At 44.6% G+C, this 25,607-nt stretch overlaps 1 protein-coding gene across 4 annotated transcripts in view; it reads left to right on the top strand.

Annotated features, from left to right (window-relative positions):
• The window catches only part of CHCHD3 (coiled-coil-helix-coiled-coil-helix domain containing 3), a 291,050-nt gene extending 267,719 nt beyond the window's left edge, over window positions 1-23,331 (top strand). For 2 of the 4 annotated variants that reach the window (XM_066262325.1, XM_066262323.1), the window contains 2 exons: window positions 7,903-8,118; window positions 22,610-23,331. In XM_066262325.1, the coding sequence (XP_066118422.1) occupies window positions 7,903-8,107 (205 nt within the window). In that variant the 3' untranslated portion in view covers window positions 8,108-8,118; window positions 22,610-23,331. The remainder of the gene's footprint in view (window positions 1-7,902; window positions 8,119-22,609) is intronic. The other 2 variants (XM_066262326.1, XM_066262324.1) reach the window with 2 other exon arrangements.
• Window positions 23,332-25,607: the final 2,276 nt, after the last annotated feature.

The following is a 25,607-nucleotide window of genomic DNA, read 5'->3' as shown; positions in this document are numbered from 1 at the left end:
CAAAGCCTGGGGTAAAATAACTTTTTCTTTGTGTCTGTGTCAAGTTCAATATATTATGTGGATACACTCATTTAAAGTAAAACTCAAGATGATGCATTATATATGCCTAAGATGAACATTTTCTAAGTTGTCTAATTAAATGGTTACTTTACAGAATCAGGTGAGAATAAAATACCCTGCTTTTCTTTAATAGTAATATCAATTACAGTGATGCTCTTCATGGTCTTGAAGCTTTATTGAGATATTTTAAATAAAAGATTGCTTGGTCTCATTCACGTTGATGTCTTCTCTGGAGATTCAAATTTAACATTTGGCCCTGGATACCTCTTCATTGCACAGCTTGTAGTTCTGTCAAAGGGACAAAGGCAGTACCTCTCCAGATATTTTAGGTCATGTAACCAAGGGCCACTTCTGTGAATTGGGATTTTATTTTGTTCCTGTGTGCAGCCAGGTGATATTTCTACCCAGGATCCTTTGTACAGACTGCTGCTGTCGCTCAGGCACTGTTAGTCCAGAGAGCCCCATTGTTGACCCATAAGCACCCGTTGTTACCACAGCAGTGTTCCATGACATTTATTTCGCAATAACAATATTCCTGGCATCATTAAGAAAAAGAGCTACAGAGGGAAGGCTGGCTTGCACCTCTTTAAATTAAGGCTCCTCCAGACTAAAATGCAATGTGTTAGCTCTGGAATTTCACCTAATGAGAAGATTTTGTATGAGCCTGAGGAAATAACATCTCCCAAGTACTTGCTTGTCCAAAAGTGGGCTCTGGAAGTTGAGTTTTGGGGTCCTTCCAGGTTGAGTTTATGTTGACATCGGTTATGTTTTGTGTCTCCAAGCTTTCTTTATTTATTGCCTCTTTTCCACATATCTTCTGTGTAAGTCTGAATTGTCTTATCTCACTTTTTAGAGATATAAGCCTTATAGCACATCGCCCAAAATATGTCAAAGATACCATGAGATGGTGGAAAGTAAAAACCGGCCAATTGATTTCTTTTTCCCTGCCTTATACCAGATGCCTGACTTCACATATCTTTTCAACTGAATAAATATTTCTTGTCAAAGACGTTCTTACTTGGAAAAAATTTCTGGAAAAAATTATTTTAACAATGTTAAATTGCATTTAGCCTCTCTGAGTCACCAGATTTTTAAGAAATTATTTCTAAAAGCATTGGGGCCATTGTTCTTTGGTGATACTACAGAAGATGGCCTCAGTGTTGTACATCCAGACGGTTGGTGTGGTGAGCCCATGGAGCAGGATCCCACCCAGGGTGTGGCTTCTCTGTGAGGAACAGAGTAAGAGTCGCCTGGTCAGGGAAAGCCAGACCCTGGGATCCCCACAGTGTCCGAGTGACAGAGCCAGCCAGCCCCCACCAGCCTTCACGTGGTCACGTGTTACTAAGTTCCCACACCTCTCTTATGTTTGCCCTGACTGCCCACATCATTTCCAGGTACCGAGTATCATGGAATAAGGAAGAGAACTATGTTGCAGAATTGGAAAGGTTTCATTCACCTAATTCTGGTGTGTTTTTGCTCGTAGGGGCCTAGTGCCTGTGAGACCTGCTGGTCTGAGAACAGTGTATCTTTGTGTATATAACACGGCATTATTCATTTTATCTGGACCAGGTGACCAGAAGTCCCATCTTTGGGCTTTTCCTAAGTGTAGGGCTTTTGCTCTAGGATTCTAGAACCTGGAGGAAGACTGGCAACACTTCCCCTCCCTCCTCATAGGTCACCCTTCCCCTGGGGATCTGGATTATTGAGCTGTGATTCTGACATCTTTTTCTAAAGACAACAGTGCATTAAAATTAAAATATTAAATATTTAAATAGCTAAAATATTAAATATTTAACTATCTACAACATTAAATATTTAAATATTTGTATAGATAGTGCTTTTTGAAGCCTTGGGTTTATAAGATAGAATTTTATATACTCTGTTGTATCTCTGGCCAAAGCTGAGTGTGTCTTTTTACAACACCCAGTTGAATCTGTTGGTTGACGCTATGACACCCATTATGGGTACCCATCTGCTATCAGCTTGGTTGGTTCATTGAACTAAATTGGACCAGGTGTCATCAAAGTCAGTGTTCCCTTCTCTGACAACAGTGGAGGCCTTTTGGCATTTTTTGTGTTGAGATGCTACACAGCATCATAGCTAATATTTATTTGAGAAAATAAATATTTTTTAAAATCTTCTGTTTTGTTTTTTTAAGATTCTACAGCAATGTGCATATTATAAAGAAATGAAGAAATCAGGCAAGTTTTGGAAATGGTTGACCTCTAAAGTAATTGTAGAAATCTGATTACAGCTCAGATAGACATATCATTAATAAAGATGGGTAGCAGTTATTAAGAACAGCAGAAAACCTTGAAACGGAGTTGTTGTTTTTTCAGACCTTGCATTGTTAGAACGAGACTCTGCATTTTATTCCAAGAACTAATATTAGAATATTATAATTTAAGGTAAAAATTAAAATGAAAGAAGTTTAATAGAAGATAATACATTTGAGGAACACTTTCTTTATAATGCATTTTATAATCACTTTTTTACAATGATATAAGAAATGAGTGAATTATTATGTATTTTTAAATATTGGCAGTGTGCTCAGTAGCTTTAGTTTGTGTTGAGAAAGAAAAGCAGCAATCCTGTTCACTGGGCTCAACATCTAAGGAAACCTTTAGCACAGAATACAATTAGAGGTTTTGCGTTGTACCATAGGAATTAGAGCTAAAGATTTAACGCAACATGGCTGTGTTATGTGCCTGCTTTTAATGTGGCAGATAGTGTTTTACGAGACCACCAGACCCATGAAGGATGACTGCTGCAACCTGTGGGAAATCAGAATCCTCTGTGCCCTCCAGCCTTATATCCATCCATCTGTGTCATCCGTCTGTTCTTCAGTCTGTTGGTCCATCTGTCCACCCATCTGTCCATCCATTCATCCACCCTCTCCTCCCTCCCTCTCTGTCATCTCTCTCCCTCCCTTTCTCCCCTCCCCCGGCTCAGAGTACTTACTGGTCCAAATATAGGGAAAGGGTCCTTTGCTTACACACCTGCACTTGGAGTGAATGACTTTTCGTACTCCCAAGAGCTCTAGGGAGTGTGGCTGTTAACCATCATTATATGACTTCTAGGTGAAGAATGGTAGGAGAGCTATTTTCTTTCCTTTTTTTTTTTCTTTTCTCTGAAGTTACTTACACTTACCATTTATACTGGTGAACTAAAAAGATGGGAATGTACTTTCCCTGACATATAAAGCTCCGACCCACATTAAAGAAGTTTCTGAGACGTAACAGGAGAGGTGGCAGTGGCACCAACAGCCCTAAAACAGATCCTGGAGGGTCTGTGTGTTGTAGAGGCTCCAGGGGCTCTGGATACTGCTTCTCTCAGCCTCAATTTTGACAAAAGTGGTTTCATTTCTTTGACCAATTAATTCAACATATAGAAAACTATCGCACGAAAATAATCAGCAACAATAGTAATAATTTTTGTTTCTTACCATGTTATTTTATTTTTATTCAGTGAGAGGAGAGGAGGTAGAGATATAGACTCCCTGCACACACCTGACCAGGATCCACCCAGCAAGCCCACTAGGGGGCAGTGCTCTGCCCATCTGGGTCATTGCTCTGTTGCTCAGCAACCAAGCCATTTTTTTTAGTGCCTGAGGCAGAGGCCGTGGAGCCATTCTCAGCACAAGGGAGAGAGAGAGAGAGAAGCGAGAGGGGGAAGGGTGGAGAAGCAGATGGGTGCTTCTCCTGTGTGCCCTGACTGGGAATCAAACACAGGACATCCACATGCTGGGCCAAAGCTCTACCACTGAGCAAACTGCCAGGACCATATCATATTATTTTAAGCACTAAAAAATTAGATCAGCCTAGATGTATATCTTTATTCTTTTTCCTAAGTTTCTGTAATGGACCCCTCAGTGTTATGAGAAAAATACTTGTATATATTTTCTTAGCTGTCTTTTAATTGAGTATTACTATTAGTGTTGTTTTATTATATTGATACTGTAACAAAATAGTATTATAATCACATGTGATAGGATCCAGTAAAAGTCCCCAATAACTTCAAGTGACCACTAAATTGGCTTTTTTTTCTTGTTTTTTGATCAGTATATATTTTCAAGTGTTGATTTTATTTCACCGATGCCTTTTTGCTAAATGTGCTTTTGGCTAACTGTTCTGTCTCTCGCTTTTTTGTTTTTGTGGTAGAGACAGAGAGAGGGACTGACAGACAGGAAGGGAGAGAGATGAAAAGCATCAGTTCTTTCTTGTGGCTCCTTAGTTGTTCATTGATTGCTTTCTCATATATGTCTTGACCTGGGGGCTACAGCAGACCGAATGACCCCTTGCTCAACCCAGTGACAGTGGTGTCATGTCTATGATCCCATGATCAAGCCAGCGACCCCGCCCTCAAACTGGTGAGCCCATGCTCAAACCAGCGACCTTGGGGTTTCGATCTTGGGTCCTCTGTGTCCCAGTCTGACACTCTATTCACTGTGCCACTACCTGGTCTGGCTTGCTTCTTTATTATTGTTTTGAATTCTCCAAATTTATATTTACCTTTCTCTTAGCATTTGTCCTTTACTATTTCTTTTTAAATCTTATTTTCATAGAGTAATTAAATTGTTGAAATGTCTCTTGCAGCCAAGATTTAATTTACCTACTTAGGTATCTTGAAATTCTACCTTTTATTATTTTTGTCTCCTAGTGGCCTTTTCCATCAGTAGGAATGAAATCAGTCAATAAAAATCAATGGCTGACACAATGACCATATGGAGGATTTACCGTAATGTGTCTTGGAAATGTCTTTGAAACCCTTTTCCTGAATGGAAGGTGCCATGGCTTATGTTTTATGGCCGTCTAATGTTAGACTGTAATCTCATTTCGCATTTTCCCAAAGTGAAAACAGTGCATTAGGGCAGCATAACAAGCACTGCGGATCAATATGGAAGCAAAGCTTTGCCTTTACATATTAACCCAGGAACAGTGGGCCATGGTCTACTCCAGGAGCCGGGAGACAGTCCACTGATTTCCACCCCACTTTCCCCCCTTCTACCATCTAATCATCAGTACAGGTTGAAATGTGCACAAAAATAATTTCAGATATCTGAGTGTGTGTATGTGCGCGCGCGCAAACACACACTCAAAACAGACTACGAGAGAGAAAATTAAGGGCCCTGGGAATTAGTAGTATTGATTTGTGGTAATAAAAGTTTATTTTGACACATTTCAAATTGTAAATAACTCATGGACTTGAACTTGCATGATTATAGCTCAACTCAGGGTAAATGCTTATCTACGACTTACATTTCTTCTTTCTAAGGAGTTCGTAGTATTAGATAAATCCCATCGTGAATAGTCTTTTTAAGAGAAGAGCCCTGGCCGGTTGGCTCAGCGGTAGAGCGTCGGCCTAGCGTGCAGAGGACCCGGGTTCGATTCCCGGCCAGGGCACACAGGAGAAGCGCCCATTTGCTTCTCCACCCCTCCGCCGCGCTTTCCTCTCTGTCTCTCTCTTCCCCTCCCGCAGCCAAGGCTCCATTGGAGCAAAGATGGCCCGGGCGCTGGGGATGGCTCTGTGGCCTCTGCCTCAGGCGCTAGAGTGGCTCTGGTCGCAACATGGCGACGCTCATGGTGGGCGTGCCGGGTGGATCCCAGTCGGGCGCATGCGGGAGTCTGTCTGACTGTCTCTCCCTGTTTCCAGCTTCAGAAAAATGAAAAAAAAGAGAGAAGAAAACCTGTCTTCTTTATGATATGCAGTGTGGGGAAGCTCCTGTTCAGTCTTCTTCTCTGCATTAGTGGGGAAGGGCCATGGATCCGGTTAGAGTTGTTCTCGCCTCCTCTCCCCAGCCTCCTCTTAAAGCTAAGATGTATTGGACAGATGATGGTCCGCAGCAGTGAGACCCTGCTACAACCCTGCTTTCCCGTGAATGAATATAGGCATTAGTCATGAGCGTGCTCGGTTCGGCTGCCCTAATGCTCAATCATATTTTATTCAATGTTTACCCAGATGTGTGTCTGACTGTAGTCAGTCAGTTAGTGGTGTCTGCACCTCTCCCCTTGGAAGTGCCGCAGACTCCTGTTAGATGCTGATGCTCACAGTAGGATATAAAGGAAATTGGTGTCCAGGAAAAAATTCACAAACATTTGAACTTCAAAATCTGAAAGCGAATTAAAACTCCTGGGACTGGATTTCAATTGTGTTTTTAGGTATTTGGCAGAGCAATAAGGTAATGAGCAAAAAAGTAAAAGCAATGTTATGTAAAAATTTCTGGGATTACTTTTTTCCCCTGTATATCTGCTTTCTTTAGAGGTTAGTGAGGGGTCAATCCCTCAGGTACCAATAACGTGGTTTGCATTTCGATTTTCTATTCTACAAAATATTTATTAGCTTACTGTGTTGGATAAAAGTAATGAGGAGACAAATCATCACCCAGGGGTTTCCTTGTTGATAAGAGATCGTCCTCCTCTGTTCTCGAATGGGTTTTTGGAATCCATTAAATTTAAAGTAATGCTATTTTAAGATTACTATGGCAATAACAAAATTTAAATTTCAAAAAAAACTGGTATGAAAGACTGGAAGTCTTTTGTATTAAGCAAAACTCAATTGAAAAAAAAAGTGAATCCCTAGTTTAGATGTGATAATATTACATATTTTCTCTGTATGTTTAGTTCTCGTAATCAAAGCTCCTATACCATCCTGACAAGAATACTTCACTTTTGTTTGTATAATGCACTTGGTTATTGTGTTATTTTTTTCAAATCTATATTATAAGCTTTTTTGGAAGCACTTAAGCTTGGTATCACATATTCACTGAAAGCAATCTAACAAAAATTTGAGATTTGTAAGTATAATTAGTAAAATTTGAGCCCAGGGAATTAAAAACTTTTCTCTCTCTACCTACTTGTACTCTCAACAATTGATTGTGTGAGTACTCTAAGAGGATTTCTTATTGGTAGCTGAGGTCACAAGGAAAAGACATAGTGTGTCTTGGAGGCTAGAAAGTGCCCTCCAGTGTCTATAGACTACAGTGTACTCAGTGTTAAATACATGGTGGGAGAAGTTAATACAAGGTCAGTGAAATCACTGTAAAGGAATGACAGACCCCACCATGGACAGGAAGAGCTATGACAGCTGTATACACTCCAGTACTTGGTTAAGCTATTGAAAGACAAGCAGGTATTTTGTAGATGTGTGGGTGTTTATAATGGTGGAGTTTGGGTGCAGAGCACTCCCGAACACAACAGCTGCCTGAACAAAGACGTGGAGGGAGACGCAGGAACCAGACCCTGAAAGTAGCGTGGTCGGGCCGCAGCAGGGCGGGGAGCGGAGGCGAAGAGCAGGCAGGGAGCTGATGGAGGAGACCTGCCTGTTGACCTTGCACTTTATTTACAAAGCAGTAGTGCTGCCTTAGGTTTGTATTCAAACTTTCCAGAGGAACCTGCTTCTGGAAGGCAGACAGGAGGAGAAAGCTCAGAGACAAGAGAGGGCAGTTGGGAGGTCACGGAATCTAGGCTGTGAATGTACGGACAGTGAGTCCAGAGAAAAAGGACCAGAATGCAGAATCTCGAGCTTTGTGACCGCCTGGATACAGGACGGGACAAGAAGCTAGGGCTCCCTGGCCATCCAGTTGGACCGGCTGGGCTGGAGAACCCTGGCACCATTCACCCGGGTCAAGGTTTGGCTTGTGGTGCCATCAACTAATGGAACTAATTTTAGAAAAATTGTTTTCCTCTTGTATCTTCCTTTCAAGGCTGAAGAAAATATTTCTCTTAGACTTTATTTTCTGCCTTTGAAGCATGCATGCTATTTAATGTTTTGTATCGTCTCTGGCCTTGATCTTGATTCTGATTGAAGACCACGTGTCTCAGTGATCCCTGTCTTCATTTGCAGGCGGTATGAGGCTCACGCAGTCTGCGCAGACCTGCAGGCCAAGATTCTCCAGTGCTACCAGCAGAACGCCCAGCAGACCCTCAGCTGCTCTGCGCTGGCCGACCAGTACATGCGCTGTGTCAGTCAGGCCAAACAGGTGGGTGCGCAAGCCCCACCAGCTGGGGCGCCGGAAGGAAGCCAGCCCGCTATCACGGGACAGTGGTAAGGATTTAACAGGTGAATGTGTGAGAGAAACTCTTTATAAACCAAACTAGCCGCCATTGTCGTCCAGAAAGGCTGTGACAAGTTGGTTAGGTCTTAATCAGCTTCTGGCCCAATGGTTCTAGCAAGAACCTGTGTTCTTGTGTTCCACTCGTTACTTACAGGAAAAGATAAGATTCTTACTAAAATAATACTTTTCCCAGGAGTTCTGAACTTTTGTCCTCTCTTCTATAATAATGTGTCTTCAGGGTCCTCACTCCCTGTTTCTGGGCCAGTACTCAAAGCCAGCAAAGAGGAAAGACAAGTGAAGGGCCGCAGCTTCGGGTCCGTAAGCAGCAGGAGGTCATGCCGGGAGCCTTGTTTTAAATAAAAAACAGACAGAAAACTGAAACAAAAACCTACCATCCAATTTTCTGCCGGTTGGCAGAGTCCAGTCACTTGGGCAGGGAAAGGGAGGCCAGAAACAGACTTTAGGAAATGGCTCCCATCGATTTTTTTTTTTTTTTTTTTTTTTACACCGTAGCCATATTCTTCTCTGGACACTTTATTATCGAAATAACATGATGTTTCAAGGACAGGTATTTTCTCTCGTTTATGTACTTTAGAAAGCTAATGATAAACCCAGAAGCAAGTTATCAATTCTGGCAGGTCACATAATTGCCTATCATTTAACTGATTTAACAGTTGGAAGTAGGTTGTTCTGAGAGGCAGAAATTGCTGGAAACCTTGATTTCTTCTGCTGCAAAACCCCCCCAGAGCTGACCTTCCAGCCCAGCTAAATCTACTGTTTGAGTTACACAGCATGGCTTTCTGTAGTCTGTCAGCTAGAGTTGTAATACTACCGCTGAGTGTAAATTTCTAGCACTCTGGGGGGGGGGGGGGGGGCTGGTATTGTTTGCATAGCAGGACAATAGCGACAGCACTGGTAGAAACAATATTCAGTAGTCCTCCTTGTCCACAGTTTTGCTTCCCACAGTTGCAGTGACCCATGGCCAGCTGCAGTCTGAAAATATTAAACGGGACATTCCAGAAGTAAACTTAAGTTTTAAACTGCATGCTGTTCTGAGCAATGTGACAGAACCTTGGACTCCTTCCTTCCTGGGAGGTGAACCATCCCTTGTCCGTTGTATTCACGCTGCACATGCAATACAGCAAGATATTTTGAGAGAGAAAGAAACCCCGATTCTATACCTTTTATGATAGTGTATTGCTATAATTGTTCTATTTTATTATGAGTAATTGTTGTTCATCTCGTACTATGTCTGATTTATAAATTTTATCATAGGTGTGTTTGTGTGCATGGGAGAAAAGAGGGGTTCTGTACTATCTGGTTTCAGGCGCCCACTGGAGCTGTTGGGACATACCCCCGGTCCCAGTATGGGGAGGGGCTGCTGGAATCAGGAGTTGTTAAAAGCCTCTGTTGTCTTTAAAAGCCTGATGCTTGGAGCTTTTCTGTCTCTTGCTCACAGTGGCACTTGTATGACTCTCAGGAGTACACCGGGGATTCTTTTCTCTAAAGGTCTTCCGTAGAAGTAACGCTGGCATTATTGTTAGTCCATTTTATTTGCAAAAGCAGCTTCTGATATGCTCTTAACAAACCCCAACATTCAGTATTAATACTCACTGAAGCCCCTGGGGTCTGCAGGTTTGACGCATGGATTTTTTTTTAATTTGGTATTAGTGCCCTGTTGAGGTAGAGGTAGGCAACTGGTACGGAGAATGGTTGTGATCAAGTGTGTGTTGCCATGCCACTGTCGAACATGGGTGCCCGTTTCCCCAGGGTGAGCTGAAGCTACTGAAGTGGCTGCTGCCAGGCGTCAGGAGTAGTGACTCCATCCTGCCTGTCAAGTTGTGTTGAATCACCTACCCATAGCCTCATGCAGTCAATGACACATACTTACAGAATAAAGCAAAATTAACTTGTGACAAAACCAAATATGCTGTGTGGTGCCAGTGAGAGTTCAGATTGGGCAGATCTGAGTTTGTACCCAAGCTGTGTCCTTGACTAGCTCTCTGACCTTGGGCCTTGATTTTTCTCATATGTGAATTGGGATAATGTTATCTCCAGTGTTGAAGAAGATTTCATTTATTTATGTAAAGGAGTTAGTAACTCTTATCTGTTTTCTTCTTTTTTTTTTTTAATTAAGTGAGAGGCAGGAAGGCAGAGAAACAGACTCCCCGTATGTGCCCTGGCCACGATCCACCTGGCAAGCCCCCTACAGGGTGATGCTCTGCCCATCTGGGGCCTCTGCTCCATTGCTCGGGCAACAGAGCTACATATTTTAGTGCCTGAGGCGAGGCCATGGAGCCATCCTCAGTGCCCAGGGCCAACTTGCTTGAACCATTCAAGCCTTGGCTGTGGGTGGGGAAGAGAGAAAGAGGAGGGGGAGAGGTGGAGAAGCAGATGGTCGTTTCTTCTCTGTGCCCTGACCAGGAATCGAACCCAGGACTTCCACACACTGGGCCAATGCTCTACCACTGAGCCAACCAGCCAGAGCTCTTTTTTTTTTCTCAGTTGTGTACTTCATGCTGAAAGCAACTAAACAGATGGGACAAAAGCATCAAATTATTACTAGTAACCTCCAAAAGAGACTACTTTCCCCTGACCCAATCTGTGATATAATTTAATACTGTTTTCAGCAGCTGTGTGTTTCATTGTTTTGACAACTGTTACATTCAAGCATTAGGGAGTTTATAATGCTGGTGATATTAAAAGAAGACCTGTCCATGAAACATTTTTATCCTCAAGTGGGCAACACTCAAATAGGCCAGAACCCGGAAACATTAATACCTCGTGTTTCTTTCTAGAGCACTTTAGATTTCAAGGTGATTCCACAGCCGTTCTCTTCCTTGTTTCTTATGTCAACCTGACATGTGGATAGTGATGGCTTTCCCCTAGTCATCTTACAGCTGAGACAATTGGAACCCAGGGAAGTCATGCTATTCAACCTAGCAACTAGACTGAGATATACCTCTCCATAAAGAACAAAAAATTTAAGAATAGGGTTTGTTTTTTGAGTTGGGTGTGCTAAAACACATCTATTATCCACTAATACAGAAGTAAGGCAATGAGGGAAAATGGGTGGAGTAATCATGAATTGAAGGGGAAAATGTGAAGATCCAATTCAGTCATACCAGAGATAGTGGGGGCTGAGGTTAGAAAGGCCGAGAGTGGACGTGCAGCTCCGCACAGCCCCACTTTAAGACCTTGCCAAAATGGCCATGGTGGTGGGTTCTGTCAGTGTTTCATGTGTAGTTACTTTTCATCTCATGCTACATACTCCCTTTTCTCCTTGTGAAGTTAGCATAAGTTTGTGTCCCCAGCCCTCCCGTTGTTAGAAGAGACTTTGGCCATATACATGGTCTTGATCATTTGTTGCTGCAGTTCCTGACTGGTCAACACCCCCCTTATGCTCCCTTGTTTAGCAAGCTGGGCGTGCTAACATAGAAACCACGGCACAGGACGACAGCCTGTTAGGTTGTGTTGTCCATTTCTGGCGTAGTGCATGAGTTTTCCCCTTTGGAATAACTCCAGTAGCCAAACCCACTCCACTTTTTAATGACTCATAAGATTGGGTTTTCACTGGTTCCCTTGGGGCGTTGTTCTGTAGACTAATAGATTTTAATGATAGGAAGATTTCCGGATATTCCATAGCCTTACTTTTCCTTTCTCATCCACTATTCACATCAGCCTCTCTTCAGCTATTCTGAGCAAGTCCTCATGGGGTGACTTGAGACATTTAGGCTGTTACTTCCAGTATATTAAGTTGTGTTCTTCACAGGGGTAAAGAGATTGCATTGCTATAATTATTATTTCTTAGACTTAAAAGCTATTTTCTCACTAGATGGGATGCAATATTAAAAAATGTAGGAGGATATCAATTCATAGACATCTCTGTCTTTTATTTCTCATATCTACTTAGCCTCATAGCTTTCTAAAATCTCTGCAAGATTGAATTACCTATTCTTACCTTTTAAAATCGGTTCCCATTCAGTCTTGATTCACTGACCTAACTTTGGAAGGGATGGGAAGTGGGAATCCAATAGTCGTCGCCCACTAGTGGGCCGAAATGTTTCCCAGTTGTGTTTATAAAAGGGGTGGGGGTGTAGAAAGGGCTTGCTTCCAGATCTGCATTGCTGTGCTCCCCAGGACTCCCTGCCCCTCAATTTACGTGCAGAATCCAGGTGCTGGGGGAGGGGGGTGATAGCATCTCAGCTGTTTGCTCAGCCCTGCTGCCATTGACAGAAAGGTACAGAAGCCGGGGACTCCTGGGGATCGTTCTCCGTTCACCGGAGGGGAGTGTTTATAGGCAGTGTGGTAGCTAGCATTCTAATCTAGTCACGGTCACCTAGGCTTCAGTTTCTTCTTAGGAAATTAAGGGTTTGACCTAGGTGGTGCACAAGGGCCTCTGGCACTGTCATTGTAGGACTGATCCTCCATCCATGTGTGGGACCAGGAGGCAGCGTGCAGAATCACTCATGCTTGTGAGCACGTTCAAGTGAAGAAATGTGGCTCCTGGGTATAGCAGCACCTCTGCTCTGGGGACCCCACGCCCGCACCTCTGCCACTGAGGTTTTGATGTCAGCCTAACACTTTCACTCCAGAAGAACAACTGCATTTCTGATGGGTCGGAGTGTCGCCTGGCCTCCTGCAGCTCCACACCCCATCCTTGAAACTTGTCCGCCTGTCAGCCCTGGGGAAGCCAAGGTGACAGAATGAGCTCGGGAGGAGGTAAAAACAGTTTCCAAGTTTCACCAAAGTCAGTGAACTGGAAAATGGCTCTCTCAGCTCTGTTGGTGTGAATGTGGGCTTCCAGCTACGAGCATGCCTTAGAAAGTGCAGGCTGAGACCTCTGGCCAGTCGTGGGCCCCTCTACACGGCAATGGTGTTCATCCTGTGTGCTGTGGGCAATGAGGGGTTGTGACGTCAGAGTGGAAGAGCCAAAGAAAGACCAGGACTAAAGGCAGGGGCCAGACCCAGCAGATGCCCAGAGGACAGAGGTCAGGTGGAGCCTGGAGTCACGTGATGGAGGCCAGTCAGGAGTCAATAAACCATAACAGAGGGTGACATCAACACATGGGCAGTGGCTAAGTAGCCAAGCAAAGGGGCTCGCAGAAGGAAGTGCCAACATGAGGACCTCTTCTAAGTGGGGCAAGCCCCCTGGGGCCTGTCTGCCTCCTGCTGATCTTGATGAGATCGAAAAGTCATCCGGCTGCAGTGGGAAGCAGGGGGTCAGGACCCTAATAGGTGAGGCTAGATACTAATAAGTTACTTCATCCCAAAACGAGTACCCTCAATTCTTCATTTTGAAAATATTAGTGACACCTGTGGGCTGTGGCTGGCCTCCAATAGAGAAGCCCATGAGGGCGGGGCGTGAGGATGCATTTGCTGTGGCAGAATGTGTCAGCTTTCTTAAAGACAGTGAGTTTTCTCTCCAGAGCTTGGGTTTGTGTTAAACCGGGGCTCAAATGCTGACCCATTCTCTGAGTATGAAGAGGGCATGAAAACGTAATAGTAGCTATCTCCTGAGACATCAGAATTCGTGAAAGAAAAACCTGGTGCCAGGGCATGCTGTGTTTTATCACGGTTTTCAAACAAACTATAAATTACATGCAAATGATTTAGTAGGCTACAGGCTGTCGGAACCAGACAAACCTTAGATTGAGTAACCTAATCACATCTTTTCACTTGGAAGAATCAGCACCCGGAGAGTCTCAGTGCTCTGCAGGTGAGGCGGAGCCCTGGCCAGAACAGCCGGCTCCTGTCAGACCCAGCTCACTCCTCCCTGTAGTATCCGATCGCAAGTGTGGGATCATCTGAGGAGTTTACTGAAAATGCACATGTCTGGCCCAACCCTGGAGATCAGTCAGAAAGCCTAAGGATGGAGCTGGGTGTTGGAACTTTGAATGAATCCCTGGGGAACTGTGCCCAGAGCACTACTACCCATTGGCCTGAACAGCATTAGAGATGAATCTTTCAGAGGTCCTGTCCAGTCTTTGTTTTCTATCTTTTGGGAGATGAGGAGCTGCCTCCACCTGTCACTGCCTGCCTGGCCTAAGCCATCTGGCAGAGGTCTGATCAGACCAGTCGAAGGCCAAGCTGCTAGATCGGCCTCAGGAACAAGTCAGCAGATGTCTTGGACAGATGGTGGGAGTCCCTGAAAAGAAGTTCCCGTCTCCCTCCACCTTGCTCCCACTGAAACTGTAGTGCCTTGAGATGAGGAGCCTCACCCACTTGTCATGGACAGGAGGGAGGGAGGGAGGTGGGTCCCAGCCACGGTGACACGGTCCCCCGACCAGCTCACATTGGTGAGTAGACCCTCACCTGGCTCTGCTGCTTTAATCGCCTCCTCTCCTCGTCTGAGCCACATCAGGGACCCCTGTCCTTATGCAGTTGCTTCTGATGCACGCAGATGCCCAGCGTCATGGCGCACAGGGATGCACCCAGGAAGCTGACTCTCTGGGAAGACCTGCAGGAGCGTATTTTTATTGTGTTTAAAGGTTCTTTTATCACCATCACCTAATGACGTTTATCCGTTGTCCAGCTGGGCTGCTTGTGCTCAGGATGACACGTGGATGTCCCCTAGTATAGCTGATTTTACATCCTTCAGTGGCACAGCCCTTCAGATTTGGAGTCACAACAAAGCAAACTAAATTCCAAACTTGAAATTGTTACCCCAACCCCTTCCGTCATAGGAATCCTTTTCTACACGACTTTCTGAGAATCATAGCTGCTTTATGACCATCCCTTTAAAAAAAGCCAGGGTTTAATAAAAGAAATATTACCATGTAATAGACTGGTTTTTCTTAATAGGCATTTCTTTCCTAGTACTTATCCTTCAAGAGTTAGAACTGCAATATGTTAGTGTTTTGTCTGTGATTGCAGCTAGTTGTATAAATAGTTAATTACTTGTAACTTAATTTGAATATTACCCAGCAAGTTTGTCATAGAAGGTACGGAACGAGATCCGAGCACGGGAAAAGTGAACTTGCGTTTCCTCCGAAGCAGGAAGAACAGAGAACTGCATTTGCTGGGGTGGGGACAGACCGATTCAGCACACAGAATGCCATGTTGGCTCATCAGATCTTCAGGCGGTCAGGACTAGTACTTGGTGAGCAGGCCCAGCTGGCTTTGTGCTTCTCATAGATGGAATGGAACAGTTACTTTTGGTTCTATCCCACCGTCTTCTCATTCTGTCTTTAAAACTTGCTCTTCCTCATCACAGCTCCAATCTCACCTGCTCCCCACGTGCCCCACCCTCCTTAGTAAAACCTCAGGTGCACCCAGGACATGATTCCTTTTTACTTTTTATTATTTTATTTATTTATTATTTTAATGAGGGGAGAGGAGGAGGGGAGGCAGAGAGACAGACATGCACCCCAACTGGGATCCACCTGGCAAGCCCACCAAGGGATGATGCTCTGCCCATTTGGGGCCCTTGCTTCATTGCTTAGCAACCGAGCATTTTATTTGTTTGTTTTGTTTTGTTTTGTTTGTTTTTAGCACCTGAGGTGGAGGCCAGGGAGCTAATCTTACTGGAACCAATTGAGCCATGTTTGTGGGAGGAGAAAAGAAAGGGAGAGAGAGAAGGAGGAGGGGTGGAGAAGCAGATCGTCCCTTCTCCTGTGTGCCCTGACCGGGAATCCATATGCCAGGCCAACACTCTACCACTGAGGCAACCTGCCAGGGCATGATCCCCTTAGACCCCGCCCCCTCAACCTTCCCGCGGTAACCCTTCCTGCTTGCGTTCCCAGCTTTATTAGGTCTTGTGAAATCCTGGCGAGATGGCTAGGGGTTCTCCGGCAGAGACCTAGCAGGCTCTTATAGAGAAAAAGCTATTTTTATTCTCTTCCAGATAATTGTTTAGCAACCCAGTGCGGCCATATTTCCTCCTAAGTATGTTAAGGCAGCCAGTGGCTGACGCCCTGTTGTGCTCATTGGAGGCAGGGCTGGGGGGCTTCAAGAAAGCTGTAATTCAGAAACCAGTTGACAGGAGTACTGTGTAACAAAAATTTGGGGAAACCAGTTAAGACTGGTTTAATAAGTGGAAATGACTCAATCCCTGGTCTCTAGGGGCCCTGCTCTTGTCTGACAGAGCGAGCTGCTCCTTGCCGCTTCTTCGGTGGCGAGAAACAGAGAGACTTGGGAAAAGAGCAGTGTTGGTGCCCAAACCGGCGCCCCCTTTGGTCATTTCCCCAGCTGTTCATAAAAGGCGTTTCAGGCCCTAAGGAATTTTCCCTCTACATTAAGATTAAGTCTTAGCAGTTCTTAAATGAGGGGAGCAAATATATATATATTTTTATAACTTGCAAATACTCTCCCTGGTTCTTCAGGGAAATCCCTATGTTAATTTATGCAGTGTTAAATTTATGCGGCGTTGAAATTCAGCCCAACAGCAGCTGCTTACAGAACCCATACAGAGATTGCAGGAGGACCTGCTAAATGACACAGACCCTACCTGCCTGCTGGGCCTGGGGTCCCTCCACCCAGAGGCCCGGGGGTCTGGGTGTTTGTGGGTTTCATTGCATAGCCATGATAGAGTAATAACGCGGAACATTCTAGCAATTCATCTTTTAAAAAACTCAACTTGGCTTCAATCATATTTGTTAGTGTCTGTGACAGAAGGGAGGCATTTTGTTCCATCTCTGCCGCTCTTTGGTAGCAACTGACTGCCGTTTGACAACGTAACGTGTCGACTAGCCCTGGGAGACACAGGCTGGTCACCCTGCATCAGCTGACCCCGCTGTGCTCTGTCTTTTAGGATTACAACTTTAAAGCATGTAGCAGGGTGTTTTGTGAATGTGGTTCCTTCTCTGTCTTCTCTTTTTTCAAAACTTCTTTTGTGCCTTTATGTTGGACTGACCCATTGATCTTCAAACCAGCCAGGCCCAGCTTATCTCTCTTAAAGAGAGTGGCTTTCTTGCCATGACCTGAGCTGGCTGAAAAAGCCTTCTGCATTTGGTTGGTGCGGCAGGGAGAAGGGGGTAAAAAGACCACCTCGACTCTAGACTGAGGCTGACTTGTGCTTTAATTATGTTGGGGTCCCTGCAGATTATTTTGCAATATTGAAAAGAGGCACATTGTGTTCAGTTAAATAAGGAAAAAGAAACGTTTATGGCCAAAATCTTTTCTAAAGGAAAGGGTTTATCGAGCCAAACGCTAGCCAGGAAAGGACCTGGTCCTGGGGCACGATGTCTGAGCTCGGTAGAAGGGACAGAGCAAGTCCCCCATCCTGGAGTTGAGGAACTCTTTTATACTTTGCGTTCTAGGGAAGAAAGGTGGAATTTGTTTTGAAGGAATTCATATTGAGTACCGATGAGGGGAACGGGAAAAGATGAAGGAGAGCAGAGCACAGTCTGTAAAGAGGAAGCATTCCCTACTTTTGCCCAGATGCATGCGCAGTCCTGGAAGTCCACGCCCGTGCAGGAGTGGTGGTGTCAGAAATGCGAGCAGTCTGTTGTTAGGTGACCCACAGCTAAATAACTGGTGAAATACTCTTGTCTTCCTCTCATTCCCAACCTGCTGTAATTTAATTTAGGGCAGAACAGAATTTTTCTCTTGCTAATGATCACATGACCACAGTTATAACCATAAGTTCTAAACCATAGTGCAAGGCACAGCCATGTGATCTTGACAAAGCAGATAACAGCTTCAGGCTCCCACTGGTATGTCGAAGAAATCAAAATGAGCGTGTAATCCTTGTGAATTCACAATGAAATTAAATCAAAGTGAGTATATAACCCCCCCCCATGCGAAATAGCTTCACTCATAAAGTGAAAATCATTTCCATTAATAACTACATGCCTTTGGATGGGCTCGACATAGGTCTGTTTATATACTGACTTCCGTTTTGTATTAATAAATAATGTTGTGGCAAGGTTATGTATCTGAATTTATAGTCTCCAGTCCTTGTAGCTGGAGAAACTTGCGCATATATCAAGCCCAAGGGGGTGGGGATAAATGAGATGATATTGTGACGTTGCCTGGTCTGATTTTTCATGATAGGTGCTCAGTTTTTAATGTTTCCAACAAACAGAGCTTATATGAATGATGGGTCTGAGAGAAGACTCAGGTTTGGGTTAGTTCCATAGCACAGCTATGCTGAGCAGTCTTTTGCTTAATTTGCTTAAGTGCTTGGTGTTTTCTCCGGATGCGTCTAGCTTTTCTGACTCCCTTCCTCCCAGACCGCGGCATTGTCTTTCCTGGCCATTTCTACATGCATTCTCTCCACACTAGCTTGTCTGCCTCTATGTCTTCTTCTTCTGTGCCCTGTGGAACCTATAATCATTGCTACTTAAGTATGATCGTTAGGATAATTATCCATCCTATGCTCTGTGACCCAGCACCCTCATTTGTCCTTCCACTCTTTCTGTTCTGCTCCTTTATTTCCATCATCTTTTTTCTTCATCTTTGACCTTCAGTCTTGATCTCTAAAGACTTTTGACCTCTTTTCCCAGGCTTGCAACTTCCTTCTGGACAGATCCATCTGGGGTGTTTCACCGTCATCCCAGACTCACAAACCCCAAATTCGTCATCTTTCTCATTTCCAATATGTCTCCTCATTCCTTAGGTCTCACTCTCTCTTTTTCTTCCCGAGGTTTTATGGCTCTTATTTCTCATCGGCACCCTTGCTTGGTTTCTAACCCGCCTCCTCCCTGGTCTTTCTGCCCCCAGGCTCTCTCCTGTTGGCTCCATTCTAAGGGTTTCAGGATGGCCTTCCTACATGAGTCTCCTATTTAAAAACTTCTACTTAAAGACACTTGGGTTCCAAGTGCTTGCACTAGCCAACAGGAAGTGCTCGGCCTGGCATTGGCTCTGGGCCCTTCTTACATCTTACTGGTATATCCTGAGTGCCCACCCTTGCTCTGGCTAAACCTGTCTCTTTCCTCCGCCCTCCATTCATACTGGGCTTGTTCCACCTCTGAGTCTTTGCCACTGCCTCCCAGCCTCACCTGCCCCAATCTTTTGTCTTTATTCTGTCCATAGTGAAAGATCATTGAGCAGTCTATTCTGAAGACTCCAGGTGCAGAGTTACCCTCTTCCGAGCTGGGCAGAACCTCTTCCTTCTCTGGAAGAGTACTCAAAAACCTGGGAAACAGGAGGAAGGAAAAATATTACACTTAACTTTAGATATCCTTTTGTTCTTGAATTTTATACTGTGTGTATGCATTACTTATTCAGCAAAATAACTTTTAGCACCGATTTAGCAAACATTTAAAAGAACAAGTTACTACTCTTGACTCTTGACTGTGCCTTAGTTTTCCGGAAGCGTGTGTCTATCTGGGTTTCCTATAGCACCTAACTCGGTGCAGTGGGTACCAGGTGGGAGCTTAGTTAAGAGCTGAGTGTAGGATAAAGGGCGGCAAGGGTGAGGGGGAGTGGGAGGGAGGCATGAACAGAGGAGAGACAACCTTGGACCTGGCCGAGCCTCTTCTTCTTGAATAATTTCTAAGCTAAAGGAGAAAGGATCATCACTTTTATCTTTTGAAAGATTCCTAAGAATGGAGGTAGTGTATCCTGCTCCAACTGGTAATAGACTTTTAATCTGATAATTAAGAATTCTTCCTGACTAGGATTTTATATATAGAAACACATTAGAACTAATCACTGAATTCAGTAAAGGTGCGGGATACAAAATTAACACATAAAAGTCAGTAATGTTTTCTACACACTAACAATGAATTTTTTGAAAAAGAAATCGATTGCATTTATAGTAGCATCAAAAAATAAGATACTTAGTAGAGCGTCGGCCTAGCGTGCGGAGGACCCGGGTTCGATTCCCGGCCAGGGCACACAGGAGAAGCGCCCATTTGCTTCTCCACCCCTCCGCCGCGCTTTCCTCTCTGTCTCTCTATTCCCCTCCTGCAGCCAAGGCTCCATTGGAGCAAAGATGGCCCGGGCGCTGGGGTGGCTCCTTGGCCTCTGCCCCAGGCGCTAGAGTGACTCTGGTCGCAACATGGCGACGCCCAGGATGGGCAGAGCATCGCCCCCTGGTGGGCAGAGCGTCGCCCCATGGTGGGCGTGCCGGGTGGATCCCGGTCGGGCACATGCGGGAGTCTGTCTGACTGTCTCTCCCTGTTTCCAGCTTCAGAAAAAAAATGAAAAAAAAAAAAAAAAAAAAAAAAAGATACTTAGGAATAAATTTATTTTCACCAAGGACGTGAAAGATCTCTGAAAACTGTCAGACACTGATGAAAGAAATAAAAAAAGACACAAACAAATGGAAAGCCGTCTCGTGTTCTTGGATTGGAAGAATTAAATTTGTTAAAATGTCAATACTTCCAAAAGCCATCTACAGATCCAGTACAGTCCCTATCAAAATTCCAGTGGTATTATTTTTACAGAAAAAGAAAATCCTAAAATTTGCAAGGAATCACAAAAGGCTCCTAATAACCAAAGCTGTCCTGAGAAAGAGGAACAAAGCAGGAGATATCATACTGCCCCGTCTCAGGCCATACCACAAAGCTGTCGTGATCAAAACAGCCTGGTACTGGCATAAAAACAGACAAATAGACAGTGGAGCAGAATCGAGAGCCCAGACATCTCAGTGCAGCAAACCAATATTTGACAAGGGAGCCAAGAATGATCGGTGGAGAAAAGACAACCTCTTTAATCAACGGTGTTGGGAAAAGTGGATATTCACAAGTAAAAGAATGAAACCCAACTATCTTACTTACACCACTCACAAAAATTAACCTGAAATGGCTTCAAGACTTAAATGTGAGCCCTGAAAGCATGAAACTCCTAGAAGGAAACAGGAAAAATGCTCCTTGACATGGGTCTTGGTAATGATTTTTTGGAAGTCACACCTAAAACATAAGCAACAAAATAAAAAATAAGTTAACCTAAAGTAAGACTACATCAATCTGAAAAGCTTCTGCACAGCAAAAGAAACCAAGAAAGTGAAAAGGCAATGTACGGAATGGGGAAAACTGTTTTCAAACCATATATCTGGTAAAGGGTTAATGTTCAAAATATATAAAGAACTCATATGACTCAATAGCAAAAAAAAAATAATAATAATAATAAATAGGCAAAGGACCTGAATAGGCATTTCTCATATATATAAATGGGCAACATGAAAAGATGGTCAACATCACTAGTCATTAGGGAATTGCAAATTAAAACCACAGTGAGCTAGCACCTCTTGCCTATTAGAATGACCATCATCAAAAAAAGAAGAGATGACAGATACTGACAGATGTGGGGAAGAGGGAACCCTTGTGTGCTGCTGGTGGGAATTGAAGTTGTACTTCGGTGTAGCCATTATGGAAAACAGTATGAAGGTTCCTCAAAAAATGATAAATAGAACTACCACATGATTCAGTGATTACACTTCTAGTTATGCAACCAAAGGGAATGAAAACACTAACTCGAGAAGCTATCTGCACATCTGTGGTCACAGCAGCATTATCTACAATAGCCAAAGCTTGGAAACCACCTAGATGTCCACTGGTGGATGAGTGGATAAGGATATTGTGGTATACATATACAATAGCCACTAAAATAACAACAAGGGAATCTGACCATTTGTGACAACATGGATGGAATTATGCTAAGTGAAATAAGACAGAGAAAAGACAAACATCATATGATTTCACTTACATGTGGAATCTTAAACAAAACGGACCAAACTCAAACAAAGATATCAGATATGTGGTTACCAGAGGAAGGAGGTTGAAAGGCACAAACTTGCAGTGAAGACAACTAAGTACTGGGCATGAAACGTGCAACACGATGACTGTAGTTCACGCTCTGTGTGCAGGAGTGTTAAGAGTCTGGACCCTACGAGTTCTCATCACTAGGAGAAAGGTTTTCCTTTTTACTGCATCTCTGTGAGATGATCGATGTTAGCTAAACCTATTGCGGTCATCATTTCACAGTGAATGCAAAGAAAACCATTATGCTGTACACCTTAAACCTTATGCAGTGACGTATGTCAGCAACTCCTCACCCACAAGAATAAACAGCCGAACGGATCGTCAGGGCCGTGTCTGCAGTTCGGGACCACATTCTTGTGGAGCTGTGCCCAGCAGCGCAGCCTCAGGAACATGTGCGTCTGCCTGCAGTGAGCAGGGCTTTCTCTCTGGGGGAGAATCCTGCCTTCAGCTGAGATTCCCTCTCAGAGCCTTTGGGGTTTAACCTCCATCCCACCCCAGCCCCTCCCTCGTCCCTGTGGCCACCATCAGTGCTCCCATACATTTCCAATGCCCGGGTTAATGAGACAGCACACACACCCCTGCCCCCACCCCACGATCCGGGCCATGCTGCCCCTTAGCCCTCAGCTCAGTAGGGTGGGTGAGGGGTCCTTGGGCAATTATTCAGTTAAGCGTGATGTTCATTACAGGCAGTGATGTTTGGAGGCCAGCAAGCCTGTGCCTTGCTTTATGTGTTTTGGAAGTAGATATTTGACAAGCACTGCAAATAGTACTAAGTATAAGTTGCTGCTATTTTCTGATCTCTTTTTTCTGGTGGTAAAACTTAAATTTTCTGTTTCTCTTGCAGAGCATGATCGAGAAGGGAGGATAAAGTCGATTTAGAACAAGCAGAACTCCTTCCGCGTTAATTCCAGAGGTGGAACATTTTTTTTCCTAGTAAAAGAGTGACCTATTTCAAGAGCAGACCACTGAAGAGAAGCCCCCAAGAGCAGAGTCAACAAGAAGCACATCGCAGTTCGATCCACGGCGGTCTGCGAGGCCAGGGCCTAGATCAGGGCTCAGCCGCGAAGGACACCTGCAGTTAATGAACCCCGTTTGTGGTGACAGAGAGAGAGAAAGCAGCCCTCTCCACCTTTGTACTTTCTCTTCAACTCTCTCTCTGACCCGCTCCATCCTCCGGTGAACCTCCACTCCAGCAGAGCTCGGGTGGGACCCGGGGATAAGGGAATTGGAGGGGGGAGCAGAGAGGGCCAGGTAGCTCCATCTCAGGCCCGTGGTGCTGGGCAGAACTGTCTAGGATGTGGCCTGTTGGGTTTCTCTGTGTTTCTTTTCTCCCTTGACTGTAGAAAAGCTCTTTTATTTTAACTTATTCTGGTGATCATGTAAGTACGAAGAAAACAAGGAGAGAAAATGTACCTCTTCCCCTGGAATAATGTTTATGGTTACAAGTGAAGTAAGGCATTTTCTACCAATGTGAAGGCAACTTTGGCTTATGCAACAGCTTCTCTGTCATGAATACTGACATCTTGACTTCACTCACTATCGATAATAAATCTATTTTCTGACGAAAACTGGTGCTGTAGCCTGGCATGTTTCTTTCCCTGGGTTTGGTGATTGGGCTTATGGGAGTTGAGCTGATTTGTGTTGTTGTTAATTGGCATTTGTGCTGTACCTTTCTTCCAAAAGCCTCCAGAGCACTTCAGGGAGCCTCAGCCAAGCCAGCAATCCTCCACCCCGGCCTCTCGGGGCGGTCGGTGGGAGTCACTAAGCTCTTCACGAATGGCTCAGGCCTGCCTTTCTTAGAGACGACCTCAGCCATACTGCCTGTAACGAGAACGAGCTGAGATAACCTTGGTTGTGAACTTCCAACTCTGCGATCTATGAAGATTGTATTTAAAAAAAGGTCAACCAACCTTGAGTGTGTTTCCCCTTTCCAGTTTCATCAGAACTTTCTGATTATAACTCACTTTTTTACCCCAAGGATGGGCACTTCAACCCCGGTTGTTGATCAGTGGGAAGTTAGCACCCACACTGACGCTGAGTGGACAAGTCTTTCCAGGGGTAGGTGGAGAAGAACAAGCCAAGGTTTGTGATGGCGCCTAAGCATCTTCTGTTATGTAGAATTTTAATTTTGTCATAGAAAAACTTGGGCAAAACAAGAATATACTTCCCTCCCATAGGACCCAATCAAACCACCTCACCATACTAAGCCCCTGACTTCCCAGCTGGTGGTGGTGGGGATGGTAGATTGCACTCGGTTGGGTCCAGTCTATGTTGGCGTTGGTTTGTGTGATTATTCGGTAAACTGGTATTTGGAGTGGCAGACACGGGAAGAATATCCACATGCCCAAATACCTTTTACTTAAAGGCGAGCTGAACAGAGCTTATGTTGGGAAAATTTGAGCCAACCTGTGTAGACATCAGTGTGGCCTGTTTTACCTACCCTCCCACGTCGGCTCCATTTGGATAGCATCTCCACGTACACACCTGTAGACCTGAGCTTGGTTCTGAGTGAGTTTCTTGACTGTCCTACCATAATTACCGAGAAGCTCTGTGGTTACTGTTTAATGAAAGTTTTTGTTTTGAGGTGTTTGTTTTTCATGGCACTAAATAAGCTGCATTTGTGCATGTGAGAGGGAAGGAAGCATCGTTAACGGGAGGGCCGGGCATTGTGACACCGTGAGGAAGGCACCCAGGTAACTGCCCGAGAGAAAGAGTGGGTACTCAAAAACATGTTTCCACGGTGACTTGCAAAAAATCAGCTAACTCGCAGATTCCCTCCTGTCCTGTTCTGCTTTGCAAGGTAGAGCCAAGAACTTGGCACATCCAGGCTGCCAGTCTTGTCACTGGCAGCGAAGCAGAGCCCTGAAGAATCAGGCATTTAAAGCTGGTTACATCCATGAGAATGGGAGGGTGTTGGGTCAGGACATCTGTCTCCTGGCACTGGTTGTTCATCGTTCCGATAAACATGGTGGGTGCAGCGGAAAAAGACGGCCCTTTGAGGGAAATAAAAGGGCGAGGTGATGCCATTCTCCACCTTTGGGGACCTCCCTGTCGGTTGCATCACAACTCTGTCCAGGTCTCTGATAACTTGAGGACTACTGCTTGGGAAGCATGCTGTGCTCTGCATCTGGTGGGAGTGACACATTCCAATCAGTGAGATTCTCCATTAAGTAGAACGCACCTTGAGCCACAATAGTTTAGCTCATGAAGCCAAGAAGAGGAAAGTGTCTTGAAAGGTGGTCAGATGTCATCACACTGAACAGATGTCTGGTGAACTTGTAGAGGACAGGTGGGAGGAACCAGCACAGCGTCCTTTCTGAAAAGTCAATAACCTATTACAGAAAACTTGCCAACGTGGGATCCTTATTCATAGTAGACAGATGTGAACTGCTCAAAGCCAAACGCTGTGGCTTGCTGGTCTACCAATGAGACTCCTCTATAGCAGCTGTAAGCAGTATTTTGCTTGGAACTGAACCAGTGGCCAGATGTCCTCATGTCTGCCTTAGGATTTGGGAACCTGTGGTTCTTAGCTTGGTAGCGTTCAGCCCACAGGTGTAACTGCTTTTGCCAGAAACCCACAAGATAATTCTCTCCCCACTTCAGCCTTAGGGACTGACTCAAGATACAAGGGTTGGAGCAGTTGAACAATTGAAAGGGGTAGCAAGACTTTTACTGGGATTCTGTTTTGAGTTAATACACTTGAAAAGCCTAACCTGTGGTGGCGCAGTGGATAAAGCGTCGACCTGGAAATGCTGAGGTCGCCGGTTTGAAACCCTGGGCTTGCCTGGTCAAGGCACATATGGGAGTTGATGCTTCCTGCTCCTCCCCCTTCTCTCTCTCTG

Source organism: Saccopteryx bilineata, chromosome 2 (genome assembly GCF_036850765.1).
Source record: "Saccopteryx bilineata isolate mSacBil1 chromosome 2, mSacBil1_pri_phased_curated, whole genome shotgun sequence".
NCBI lineage: Eukaryota > Metazoa > Chordata > Mammalia > Chiroptera > Emballonuridae > Saccopteryx > Saccopteryx bilineata.
Note: the sequence above shows the minus strand (reverse complement) of the source record. Positions and strands in the feature narration are given on the sequence as shown.